The 14,227-nt window shown below is 43.5% G+C and overlaps 2 protein-coding genes across 11 annotated transcripts in view; one reads left to right on the plus strand and one right to left on the minus strand.

Annotated features, from left to right (window-relative positions):
* Positions 1–12,391, plus strand: part of GPR34 (G protein-coupled receptor 34) — a 34,458-nt gene extending 22,067 nt beyond the window's left edge. Inside the window, exon 3 of the mRNA XM_085622940.1 lies at positions 10,809–12,391. Within this exon, the coding sequence (XP_085479066.1) occupies positions 10,821–11,963 (1,143 nt within the window). The 5' untranslated portion in view covers positions 10,809–10,820 and the 3' untranslated portion in view covers positions 11,964–12,391. The remainder of the gene's footprint in view (positions 1–10,808) is intronic.
* CASK (calcium/calmodulin dependent serine protein kinase) overlaps positions 1–14,227 on the minus strand; it is a 1,269,229-nt gene that overhangs the window by 735,125 nt on the left and 519,877 nt on the right. The window lies entirely within an intron of this gene.

Raw genomic sequence — 14,227 nt, forward strand, 5'->3', positions numbered from 1 at the left:
GCAGGCGGAGCAGCGACACGACTTCTGGAATCGTATCGATTCCAAGAAGCCCTTGCATGGCGAGAGCAGCGCATGTGCGCTGCTTACGCCAGGCAAGACCTAAAAATGACCTGTGAAAGTAGGAGGTCATGATTTATACACAGCAGCTCACAGTTGGCTGGAGAATTGCCACATCTTTGTTTGAAGCAGCCTAAAGCAACTAATATATTGTTTTTTCACATGACAATGTTTTAAGGTGGAAAATTATGTAACCACCAATAAGAGACACTACAATGTATTAATTTGGCTCTTAACTGGTTTAATACTAACTTCGGACAGTTCGCATTTGAAGCTCCAAACACGACTGTGCAGGGTTGAGCCGATCTGCCCCTACCCAATGGTGCAGCCATTGGCATTTTAAATCTGCTACAAATTGGTGGTTGTTGGAGGGCTAAATCTAGAAAAAAACAGGTAAGAGCCTAGAACCACAGCAGGTGGTGTGCTGGTGTCTATGACCACAGAGATTTCATTTGATTTGGAACAAGACCTGGGGCTCAATGTTTGTGATGTGTAGGTGACTGAAGTCGCCTTGGGCTTTGCATTTGATTAGTATGGTAAGTGTCTTTCTGCGTTACAGTCATAAGTGAAAAGTACAATGGATCTGAATCCATGGCCTTGCGAGTGTTTTCGGTTACTCAGAATACTACATCTTTCATGTGGAGCTGGTTGAAATGTTTTCCTAATCCATAAGCCTTGGAACTTAAGAGAATTGAATATTAATACAGGGGTTATTCCAATTAGTTTAATATTGAGCGCCAAGTAAGGTTTTCCTATTACCAGCATTAAGGAACGGGGCAAGGTGGTACATTAGAATATTCTTGGAACAAGTAATTTTTGTCAAGAATATTTATTTGGAAGAATTCCAAAGAGACGGTATTCTTGGGTAATTAGTGAACGTTTCAATTGATGTCTTAGAAGTTTTGAAACACCATCCCCTTTTCACTTGACTGCCAGCCTTGGGGAGGGAGGATCATCAACTTACGAGAAAGTGCGCGGAGTGAAACAGCAATGTCTCGGTTATAAAAAGGAAATCCTAGAGATAGTGCTCAGTCACAACTATGGTAGACGGTGCATTACTAAACATATGGGTTTATTTCTCTGCATCTTAGTTTTGTTGTTACTCCACACGGTTTAACAATGGAGAGATGTTAAGACACACTCCACTCACCTTGATAGACTCTGCAAACCTTTTAAGATAACGAGAATTTCTTTGAGTGATTCTTAATTTTGGTATTACCTTCAAGGGTAGATTATTTATTATTGTATATTGTCTGAATGTGGCCTGTTTGAGAGAATTGTGGAGGAGTAGTAGTTTTCCCTCATGGTTATGTAGTAGGGCCAGGAGTGTTTATACCACTGGCACGGTGTCTATATAATGGGGAATTTAAAGTAGTCGCGGGGATGATGATGGCTTCTAAATTTGCTGCTAGTGCCTCTTTGGCATCAGTAGGAGCTCTAGCCAAGATGTATTAAGTTCTGGGTGAGTTCAAGTGCATGTAGGTTACCGTGTATTGAAAGTCGAGGAAAAAAGCAACGCTGTTATTTCTGCTACACACCAGCAGTTACAATACTGAGGTGTACTATCTGTGGGTATAGTGGTGTAGAATATACATGGAAACAGATTGTATTTTTGTTACAAATTCATGACAGCTGCTCAAAATATTTTTAAAATGCACTACAATTATTCTATAGCATTAAGTATATATACCCTGGATGCAGGAAAAGGAATATGCTACTTACCAGTATGCATCTGTTCTTGGCATGTAGAGCTGCAGATCTACACACTTTTGCATAGATTGCCATCTGGTGTTGGGCCCGGATGTTTGCAGTTTGTATTTCCTCTTGGAAAGTCTTTGGAAGTCACGAGGTCGGTGACTCCTCCTTTGGATCGTATTGCGCATGGGCTTCGGCTCCATCCTCAGATTGTTTTTCGCCAACAGGGAAAGATGGAGCGTAGTAGTAACAGTGAAGAAACCCATGTGTGTTGTATCTAAATAAGATAGACTGGAACAGATACAGGTAGGAGGCGGGTGGGCGTGTGTAGATCTGCAGCTCTACATGCCAAGAACAGATGCATACTGGTAAGTAGCATATTCCGTTCGAGGCATATGAGCTGCAGATTACACACTTTTGCATAGACTATATAGCAGTTCCCAACCTTAGCGGCGACCACCGGTATCTGTTGCAGTGGTTTGAAATAGTGTTTTTAGTACAGCCTGGCCCACACTAGCTTGTTGCTTGGTTTGCACATCTACACAGTAATGTTTAGTGAAAGTGTGCGGTGTTGACCATGTAGCTGCTTTGCAGATATCATCTAATGGGATGTTCCCTAGAAAAGCCATAGAAGCCCCTATCTTTTGTGTAGAGTGGGCTCTAGGGGGAACAGATAGCGTGCTTTTTGCCTTGTGGTAGCAAATCTGTATGCATTTTACAATCCACCTAGCTATCCCTGATTTAGAGATGGGATTGCCTTTATGTGGTGGAGAGAAAGAGACAAACAGTTGTTTTGTCTTTCTGAAAGGTTGTGTTCTCTGGATATAGTAAAGTAAGGCCCTTTTAACATCCAGTGTGTGTAGAGCCCTTTCTGCAACAGTTTGAGGTTGCGAGAAAAAACCCGGTAATTCTACCGATTGGTTTAGATGAAAGGGGGAAATGACTTTGGGTAGGAATTTTGGGTTGGTACGGAGGACAACCTTGTTCGGGTGCATTTGGAGAAAAGGTTCTTGTATAGTAAGTGCTTGTATCTCACTGACCCTTCTAAGGGAAGTGATGGCTACAAGGAAAGCTGTTTTCCATGTGAGAAATTGCAGTTCACATTTATGCAAAGGTTCAAAAGGCGGTCCCATTAGCCTTGTGAGAACTATATTTAAGTTCCACACAGGTGAGGGTGGTACTCTGGGGGGAATTATTCGTTTGAGGCCTTCCATGAAGGCTTTAATGGCAGGCACTCTGAAAAGTGATAGGTGCCGTCTGTTTTGTAGGTAAGCGGCAATTGCTGCGAGGTGTAGCCGAATGGATGTATATGCTAGGTTACACCTTTGTAGATGGAGTAAGTAGCATATGATGTGCTGTATAGATGCGTCTAGAGGGTTCATTGTGTTGTTATGGCAATAAACAACAAATCTTTTCCACTTTGCAGCGTAGCAGGCTCTAGTAGTAGGGCGTCTAGCTTCTCTGATGACGTTCATACAGTCGGGGGGGGAAGGTTAAGATATCCGAATTCTAGGATCTCAGGAGCCAGATCGCAAGGTTGAGCTGAGCTGGGTCCAGGTGTCTGATCTCTCCATGGTTCTGGGTTAGGAGGCATGGTGAGAGGTGTAACTTTTGGTGTGGCACTACTGAGAGTTCCAGCAGCGTGGTGTACCACGGTTGTCTGGCCCATGTTGGAGCTACTTGTATCAGTGTGAGGGAGTGCTGTTGGAGCTTTCGCACCACTAATGGAATTAGTGGGAGAGGTGGAAAGGCGTACGCAAATTTGCCTGACCAGTTCATCCATATCGCATTGCATTTGGACAATGGGTGTGGGTATCTGGCGGCGATGCTTGGGCATTTTTTGTTTTGGTGGGTGGCGAAGAGGTCTATGTGTGGATGCCCCCACATCTGAAAGAACGGGTGAAGAACTTGAGGGTGAAGTTCGCACTTGTGGATCTGCTGCGTCTGTCTGCTGAGCAGATCTGCCATGGTGTTTTGGACTCCTGGGACTTGTTGGGCTAGGAGAAAGATTTTGTGTGGAATTGACCATCTCCAGATGCTCTGTGCTAGTTGAGAGAGTTGTGGAGAGTGTGTGCCGCCTTGTTTTTGAATGTAGTACATGGCCGTCATGTTGTCTGTGCGAATAAGGACTGCCTTGCCTAAAATGTGTGTGTAAAAGGATTTTAGGGCTAGAAAGATTGCCAATAACTCCAGATGGTTGATGTGGAGTAACTTTTGTTGCGGCGTCCATGTGCCCTGCACTGTGAGGTGTAATTAATGAGCTCCCCAGCCGGAGAGCGATGCGCCTGTTAGGATTATTTGTGGAACCGGGTCCATGAACGGTCGACCTTTGGAAAGATTCATGGTGTTCCACCACTGCAGAGAGCGATGGGTGCGACCGTCTACCAACCCCAGATCTGTCAGTTGCCCCTGGGCCTAGTTCCATTGGCGCGCTAAGCACTCTTGGAGTGGACGCATCTGGAGTCTTGCATGAGGCACTATGAAAATGCAAGAGGCCATCATCCCTATCAGTTGCATAAACACTCTTGCTGGGAGAGAGTGTTGAGGTATGAATTTTTGACGCAAAGCCTGAATGTTTGCAATCCTGGCCGGATTGGGGTAGGCTATGGCTTTTGAGGTGTCTATGGTGGCACCGAGGTATTGCTTTGTGTGGGATGGTATTAGCTGGGACTTTTGGTGGTTCACCGTGAAGCCCAGCTGGTGAAGTAGTTGGATTGTAGTGGCGGTGTGATGTACACATTGGTTGTAGGACGTGGCTTTTATTAGCCAGTCGTCCAAATATGGGAAGACGTGAATGTTCTGTCTTCTGAGGTGTGCCGCCACTACGGCTAGGCACTTGGTGAATACCCTTGGTGCTGTTGTGACCCCGAATGGGAGCACCTTGAACTGGTAGTGTTGCCCGTCCACTACGAATCTGAGGTACTTTCTGTGAGCATGGTGTACCAGAATGTGAAAGTATGCGTCTTTCAAGTCCAGCATGGTAAGAAAGTCGTTGTGGGAGAGGAGCGGAAGTACCTGCTGAAGTGTTACCATGTGAAAATGGTCCGAATGTATGTATGTGTTTAGAGGCCGGAGATCTAAGATAGGTCGTAGAGTCTCGTCTCTTTTTGGTATCAGAAAATATAGGGAGTAGACCCCTAAATTTTGCCGGTTGGGGGGGGGACTTGTTCTATCGCCTGTTTTTGTAGGAGGGAGATTACCTCCTGTTTTAGTAACGTGGAATGTCCTTGTGACATTGGGCGTAGCCTGGGTGGAATGTTGGGGGGGTAGATGTCAATTCTAGGCAGTACCCTGAACGAATAATTTGGGTCACCCATCTGTCTGATGTGATGGTCTCCCAGACATGAAGGAAATTTTGTAGTCTGCCCCCGACCGGAGTGGGATGGTCTGGAGGGAGCAGGGGGAAGTCATTGGGTAGGCGGTGTGGCAGAGCGGGCGGTATTTGTTTTGCCTTTATTGTTATTGCCTCTATAGCCGCCTCTTTGATAACCCCTTGTGAAGGTGGATTGAGCAGGGGATTTGTAGGAAGTGGACGCGCTATCTGAGGAGTATCCTCTGGCCGTGCCCCGAAAGGAAGAGCGGCGAAAGGAGCGTCTAGGACGGTGTGACTGCAGGGCTCCCATAGATTTCGCCGTATCTGTGTCCTTCTTCATCTTCTCGAGGGCCTCATCTACCTTTGGACCGAATAGATGTTCTTGATCAAATGGATGATTTAATATGGAGGCTTGTACCTCAGGTTTAAAGCCTGAAACTCTCAGCCAAGCATGGCGACGGAGGAGGGGGCTAGTGTTAATGGCCCTGGAGGCTGTGTCTGCTGCATCTAAGGCACAGCGTATAGAGGTGTTAGTTATGGTCTTGCCCTCTTGAATTAATTCATTGGCCCTATTTCTGTATTTTTCTGGGAGATGGTGCATGATGGTTTCTAGTTCATCATAATGCGCTCTGTCGTATCTGGCCAATAGCGCTTGAGTGTTGGCGATACGCCATATATTGGCTGCCTGTGACGCAGTGCGCTTTCCCGACGAGTCTAGTAGCTTTGACTCTGTCAGGTGGTGGTGCTTCGCCTGACGCCTGGGAGTTTGACCTCTTCCGTGCAGTGGATACCACTAGGGAATCCAGTGGCGCTGGCCCTTTGATATAGGCTGGATCTGTGGGGGCAGCTTTATACTTTTTCTCTATGTGTGGGTTAATGACCCTAGCCCTGACTGGGTCTTTAAAAACCTCTGGTGCATGTTTTATTACCCCCTTGAGCATAGGTAGTATAGAAGTAGACCTATGTGAGGTATCAAAGGTGTCTAGGAGGAAATCTTCCTCCACCGGGTCAGTGTGTAGCTCTACCCCGTGATAATGTGCCACCCTCTGAAGTAGGTGGTGAAAACCTAATGCGTCTTCTGGTGGAGATGGCCTGGATGGATAAAGGTCATCTTGTGGGACATCTGGAATGTCGGGGTTATTATAATTGTCCCATGGGTTCGGGGATCCTGTAGGGGTGGGGTCTTGTGGCACATCCCCTGGATCGTAGTATGGGTCCCCCTAATCATCATGGTCTGGAGATGGGGTGAGAGCGATGTGGCAGGGGTGGAGAAGGTGGAGGGGGCGGAGGTGGAGAGGGTGGAGGAGGTGGGGAAGGCACTCTGAAAGGGGAGGTAGCACAGTCTTTCCTCTTTGGATGTGGAGGCGGAGCCGGTTTGTCCAAATGTCTCTTTTTAGAAGAAAGTGCCAAATGTCCAGTTTTTGGATCCTTGGTAAGTGTCTTTTGCAAAGGATCCGGTGTAATCAGTTCTTGAGACAATGTTTGTTCGGTCGGCACCAAAGGTTTCGGGGCCGATGGCTTTTAGGCTTGTCCGTGCCGTGTTTTTTTGGAACCTCCGAATTTTTTGGTCGGCGCCGAGGCAGGCTTCGGCGCGGGGGTGTCGGTGCCGAGGGCCTTATGATGTTTGGTCGGTACCGAAAGGCTGAGTTTCGACACCGAGGGCTTTGGTGCGGAGCTCGGTGTCGAGGTAGAGGCCGGTCTCTTTTTCGGTGCCGAAGTGTGTTAATCGGCACCGCTGGCAGGCTGGCTCGAGCCCGAGCTGCCGGAAGGCTTATTAGGCTTCTTCACCGGGCCCGAAGGTGGGGTGTTCGAAGCAGTGTCTTTGGTCTTGCCTAGGCTCGGAGGCGAAGGCGTGACCGAAGCCTTTTTGGGTGTCGGTGTGGGAGCGGGTATATTACTCACGACCCTCTGCGCCGGGGTGATGTCCTCCATATCCGAGTCGTCGGCTTCGGAAGCACTGACGAGGTCCTTTTCGGTGTGCTGCTGTCCCGGAGCTTCAACGTCGTCCCCGAAGATGTCGACTGGAACGGAGGTCGAGGAGTGCGCCATGTTTCGTCTGGCCCTTCGATCTCGAATAGTCTTTTTCGATCTGAAAGACTTGCAGGCGGGACAGTCTCGAGCCTCGTGTTCAGGGGAGAGGCAGAGGTTGCACACCTCATGAAGGTCGGTGTGGGGGAATTTGGACCCACATCGAGGGCACTTCTTGAATGGAGTTCTTTCCAATTGGATAGGCCCGAAGGCCGCCGTCGACGACTGGAATCAAAGGTGTGTCGAAGAGAAGGTGATTGAGGAGATCAGGATCTGAACAATACCGCGATGAGCGAGGATTCCGCTTCGATCGTCGAACTGGAAATGTTCGGAACCGGAGCGCGAAGTATTACATCCGAGCCCGATGGCGGAAAAAAACGATCTGAGGATGGAGCCGAAGCCCATGCGCAATACGATCCAAAGGAGGAGGAGTCACCGACCTCGTGACTTCCAAAGACTTTCCAAGAGGAAAAACAAACTGCAAACATCTGGGCCCAACACCAGATGGCGATCTATGCAAAAGTGTGTAATCTGCAGCTCATATGCCTCGAACATACGATTTTAATTTCTGTACTAGGGGGCCGCAGTCAGTCAAGTGCAATTCTTTTAGGAGTTCTACTATTTTATGTACTTTGCCATTGTTTTAAGTAGCTATGCAATTGAGAAAGATGAAAGATTTGTGTGTTTTCTTATAGTATACGAATTTAACTTGCCAATTTACATTCTGTTTAAGTGATCAGCTAAAGTATATCACAGTACCATGCTTCTTTTTACTGCTTGCATGCTGTAAATCCAAAAGTAAGTATTTATGTCAATCCTACCATGACATCCAAGTCTGAATTAGCTTACATACTGCAGATTCCCTTGGAGATCAAAACATTTCTAATCATGAATCAAAATGCTGAAAAGTCTAACTGTTAGGTTATGAGTATTGAGATCATAAGTTTCTTCTGCGGCCATTCTCAAATTTAAGGGGTAAAGTTTTTCATTCTTTCCCTTTCTATATAGAAGCATAGTTGTTTGTGACTCTTAAAAAAGCATAGGGGAAATTATTTGTTTATTTAATAGCTATTCTGTATTGCGATCCAGCCACTTAAGAGCGCGGAGTAAGAAAAAAGGAAGGGGCGCGATAGGTGGCAAGTTAGGAAATACAGACTATTTCAGAAAACCACAGTGTTTTACTGAGCTTCCTATTCGGATATGTAGGTTGTGGTCAGGACACAGAAGCGTCATAATTCTGTACCAAAGGCATTCAGGTGCGCCTGTCTGAATTAACGATCAGCCACTCACTGTCTTAGTCTCATTAATGTGTTCAATAATTCATCAAGGGTCTCCCATTTGTTTTGAAGATTATGGGGTCTCTTTTGGCAAGAATTCTCTTGTCGAGGAGTCTCTGACCTTTTTGTACAGGGTCTATACAATTATTCCCAGAAACACAAAAGTATTTATTGTGCACTTGTGCCAATGCCTATGGAGTGGTACATGCATAAAAGGTTATCTTAATAAATATTTAAGGGAAGTTATCACTTCCAATTGGATACAATTACATTACGGTTTCGGTGAGAATTTCTCCATTCCTTATATAACTAGAAATCACTGTTGAGCTTGCTTTTTTCATTCTTAAGTGTCATCCTGTGTAAACTATCTTTTGGTTTTTATTTTATTTATGACTGCTTTGTAACACGAATTCTAAAAAAGCACATACATACAAAGTACTGAATTCCACTTCTTATATTAAGCATTTTTTCATCATCCTATTCACTGTACCTGCTATCGTTACATACCTGTATTTTTTTACAATATTAGAATCAGCATAGGTTGATCAGCATTTATTACACCTTTAGATAATTCTTTGCAGAACTGTGTATCCAGGTACCATTTTTTAGCTGGACATTACTCCTGCTACTTGAAGCAAAGGGGCTGTGGCCATCGGGCTTCAAGGAACATTTCTATTGTTTGTTCGTGCCTGTCGCACCAGACACTCATCTAGCATCGTCTCTTACCATTTTGTCTTATTGAGCCTTCCAGCCTGTGGCTCAACATTATGAAACAAGCCATTTCCTTAGTCAGAGTAGATTACATCTTGCTTGAATTTAAGAATAAGTAACAGACTAAGGAACTAAAGCAACCAGTTAATAAATGAAATATGCTTTATTTAAATAAAAAAATCATAACTTCATTAAAGCAGCACCTTTGTTCAGAAGACTGGCTTTGTGACTTGGGTGCTTTAAGGGTCATTTACACACCAGTGGAACAAGTCAGTGCTTGTGTTTTAAATAAACGTTTAAGAAATGCTCTCAAATGAGTTCAAAGCATCACAAAAACAAGTGAGTTGCAACTTTAAGGAATATTTTCACATTTCAGATCCCACTTTACATAGCATCTTATGAAGTGAAGCTCATCACCATCAATGCTGTCATGGGTACAGTCATGCATTTTGGCTCTTGGCTTTGTTTTTAATCACACTGAAGATATCAAACAATGTTGATTTATAGCTTTTACTATACTTATTTTTACTTTGGGGAAATATCACCTTCACATTTTTGCTCACATTAGGACTTGATCTCCCACTATGAAGTACATTTTTAATCGTTTGAAACATTCTTGTGATATATTAAACAAGGTGGTGGGATAGCTCCACCGAAATGGAATGGGAGACAGACCGTAGTAACATTTCTGAGTGATTAATTAGTAAAGGATATTTTGTTCATGCTCTAAGATTTGGAATGATTGTGGCCTCTACTCACTCAGTATCATGGAACCCTTGGCTAGAAATAGGTCGGCAGGAAGGTTTGACATTAACATTAGCTTGGGATCATCACTTTAGGATGCTGTGGGCACATACCATATCAATATTATTTTGCGGGAATGTGAAGGAAAAGTGACCGGCATATAAACACCAGGTGATCCAAAGAGATGGGTATTTGCGTCTAAAACCAGTAGAATGTGGCCTACATTCCATAGCATGTCATCTGGAAGGTTGAAGGGGAGACTCCAATCAGACCAGTTGATACTAGCTGGCTTTGGATCACCATGTAAATGAACGGCCTTCCTCCCACTTCTACACAACCCTCTCTTATTTCTCCATTCTTGATCAGTTTCCGGAATGCAGGTCCTGTACCTAACACAAGCCCTGGCTCGTTTAACAGACTTAGCGCACCAATGACACTGCAAGACTATGTTGGATACAGAAAACCCAGTCTGTGACAAAGGGAAGTAATAAGACCTGTATTTGATTAATAAAGAAGGCTGCAGCCAATTCTGTATGCGAGCAGTGAACCGCCTCAGAGTTTGAGAAAAGAACTTCTCCAGTTTTTCACAGCACTACATGTTTTCGGGAGAAAGGCTGAAATGACTAGGAGTATTCAATTATATGTCAGGGCTGTTGCCGATACAGTGTTGTGTCATGCACCTAACCATGTAACATTCTGAGACAGCTCTACTGAATTACATTGTAAAAAAGAATAAGCGTGCCATATCAATGTCTATTCAAAATATCCATGTTTTCAAATGAAGAAAAACAAATTGACTAACAATACATTTACATTTTATGTTGAACCCAGTTATAATGGAGAACTCGGAGTATAGCTAGGTCATAAATTGCTCATTTGTTTGTCCACGTCTTCGGGGCAATGACGGATATCAAAATAACTTAACACTGCATTCATCAATATATTTGCAAACAAAATAATGATTTGCTTTTTTATGCTTCTAGAAATTCAATGAGATGGATGCAACTGTGACCAGTATCGGTCCCTTTTCCAACCTCTGGAAGAACTACACAACAACCAACACCAGCGATGCCATGGACAACCATTCCTCGGACACCTCCAGTTCTATGGAATGCACAATCGATGAACAGTCCCTCAATGGAGTTTTAGCAGTGTCTTACTCAGTAACATTTATCATTGGGATAATAGGCAACGCACTCGCACTCTATGTATTTCTGTGGATTCATAAAGAACGGAACTCCATTCAAGTTTACCTCCTTAACGTTGCCATCGCTGATCTTCTGCTTATCTTCTGCCTCCCATTCCGGATAATGTATCATATTAATCAAAACAAATGGCTAATGGGCGTGCCTTTCTGTAGGGTTGTGGGTAATCTCTTCTATATGAACATGTATATTAGCATCATACTTCTCGGACTGATCAGCATGGACCGGTACATAAAAGTTACACGTGCTTTGCAGAGACATAAAATGTCAAGAACAAAATGCAGCATCTACATCTGCAGCCTCCTGTGGGCCCTGTCAGTTGGTGCGGTTATTCCCTTGGTAGCACACAAGCTGGGCAGTAAACAGAGTGAGTCTACCATGTGCTTCCATTACAGGCTACGAGAGACGTGGAAGGCGATATTCAACTATTTTATTGTTGTAGTCTTTTGGGTTGTTTTCATTCTCCTCATTCTTTCCTATGTTAAAATTGCGAAGACCCTTTTTCATGTCTCCAAGGCAAGACCAAATCTGCCCAACTCTGTGAAGTATTACAGAACAGCCCGGAAATCATTTGTCGTGCTTTTCATTTTCACCATATGCTTTGCTCCATACCACGCTTTCCGATTCTTCTATATAACATCTCAGCTGAAAACCACATCCTGCTATTGGCAAAACATAATTCACAACACCAACGAGATCATGCTGGTATTCTCAGCCTTCAATAGTTGCCTAGATCCAGTCATGTACTTTACACTATCCAGCAGTGTTCGGAAAACTGTATTCCAGCTCCTTTGCAGGGATCATAGAGAAACCAGTAGGAGTGAAAGCGTTACATCGGAATGCCCACATGGCCAAAGTCAGGCCCCTGCCCATGCAGTTTCCTCTTCAGGCACTGTGGCCCAAACGATTCACTTGGTAAGGAGAGGTTCTTGAGACACGCATGCCTGCAACGTTTTACCAAATGCAATAGGTGGCTTCAGTTGTCATTTTGGGAGTTATCACCCTGCAACGGTTTGGAGTGTTTCATTGGGAGATCTTTCAATGAAAGAGGTTTGTTGCCGTCTGGCTTCGATAACCTGTGGAAAATATTTTGTGCTTTACAAAATGGAGACAGAACAAGATCATAGGTTTGAGTGTTGGAGAATAAGCACTTAACATTTCATTTTAATTGACTTACAAAAATGTGATTATCTCTCAAAGGAGGGAACCCCAAGGGAAGAGCATTTTTTAAAAAAATGTATGCATATTTTGTAAACACTAACCACAACATTTCATTAGCACAATCTGATGTCAAATTGTGCATCATTTTATTAATCTGCGATTCTTTTGGAAGTTTCTACATTAATAAAGGAAAATGTACAGAATCATATTTTCTACTTTTCTGTAACAATAAGAATCAAAAATTAAAAAGTCAGACTCTGCAATTAGCTAACGTATAGCAGTAATGTACATTTAGTTAATAATACTGCATCAGCAGATAACTTAATATTTAACTCACTAAACTGCCACAGTACAACATTACACTTTGAAGAAAGCCTAGTTTTCTGGCACTCTTTGAATAAGTGCTTAACTTTCCTCGTAAGAATAAGCCTTGTCAAAGCCAACAGGTCTGCCTTTGGAAACTATTTTTTTTTTATTTTCTAGTTTTTTTGCAAACATATGTAATAGACTTTAAAAATGCAAAAGTAATAAACACCTAAAGGTGGTGTGCATTTGTTTGCAAAAAGTAAGTAAAGAATGGCACATCTAAAAAATAAATAAATAAAAATCTTCACTATAGAAGAAATGAAAGCAGAGATACCCTGGCACTGAAGTGGACTGCCTTCAAGAATATGTGGAAGAGTGAAATACCATCCCTCACAGTGAAGCATGGCAAAGGCTCATATGGGCTGACCCATGGACCTATGCTGTAGGATATGGTGAGCAGAAGCAAACCAATAGCGACACTTTAAACGGACAAAGAGGGCTGATTGAAAAAAGCCTCTAATAAAAATATATTTGAATAAAGAACAATGTCGTTAGGTCTCGCCTAGGCAGAGCGCATTGCGATGCTCTAGGAGATCACCTTTAGAAATTGGTCAGCTCTTTTGAAGCACTCATGCTTGTGCTGGAATCCACCTTGCAGGAACGAGCAGCGGTGTGCAGGGCCCATCTGTTTTCAATTAGCGTGGCCGCGCGTGCTTGCTCCTCCACTGCCTATCTCAACCTCGCTCTCCCTTGTTTTATCTTAGCTTGTAACGGATACAAAGTGCTGTGGATACATCTACTTAATGCTGAATGATGTGGTAGACAACGGTGCCTTCCTGATGGTCGAATCCACGATATTTTGCATTAAGTGCATCGAACTGCAAACACAAAGAGCACTGTGCATACATTAGAGCTCTGATTTCATCCGACAGAGATGCTATTATGATCACTATTTTTGCATCAAAGGGATATTGGCCACCAGAATCCTGTTTCACGGGCGACATCAACCGTAACAAGGATGACAGTAATGTTCTCATTTATAAGATACAGATTTTTTTTCAACCACTGCTGATGCCCATTGGAAATAGCCAAGGCATATTTATGTAAAAATACAAACAAACATGCATCCCAGACCTTAAACGTAAAGTAACAGTATGCGTGTGATTGATGTGCCATGGAGTATCGGGTTACAACATGAAATCTGCAGGCTTTCTTAGGGTGTGAACCGTATCAACACCGCAGCTGGCTTTGAAAAACACTTACACGTTGTACAGCAGGAGTACATATTAATGGCTCTGATATTTTCAACGACAATGGTTTCTTTTTTAAGGTATGCATGGTTAATTTATGAGTTGCCACAGATTAATAACGTGCAGTATCATATGAAAGCAAGCAGGGCAATCACAAGTGTTCTGCAAATGGCCTTATTAATATGCTGTTTAATGGAAAAAATATGTTTTTCTGTTCAGCACTATTTTTGTGCGTTTTGAATTATAACTACATGAACATCGAAGTCAAGCTTAAAACCAGTGACAGCGTTTTTGTATATTCAGGTTTTATCCCAAATGAAAATGATGTTTAACCCTTTGTTAGCATAATTGACTATTTATTTATTTAAAATTCGACTTTGTTTTTTACCAGATCTTTTGACAGCATGGGGCGCATATGAAAGATCATGTGATGCTCTTTTTCCCTTTACTCCCCTGATTCCCAAAACCAGTATGCACATC

Source organism: Triturus cristatus, chromosome 8 (assembly GCF_964204655.1).
Source record: "Triturus cristatus chromosome 8, aTriCri1.1, whole genome shotgun sequence".
Taxonomy (NCBI): Eukaryota; Metazoa; Chordata; class Amphibia; order Caudata; family Salamandridae; genus Triturus; species Triturus cristatus.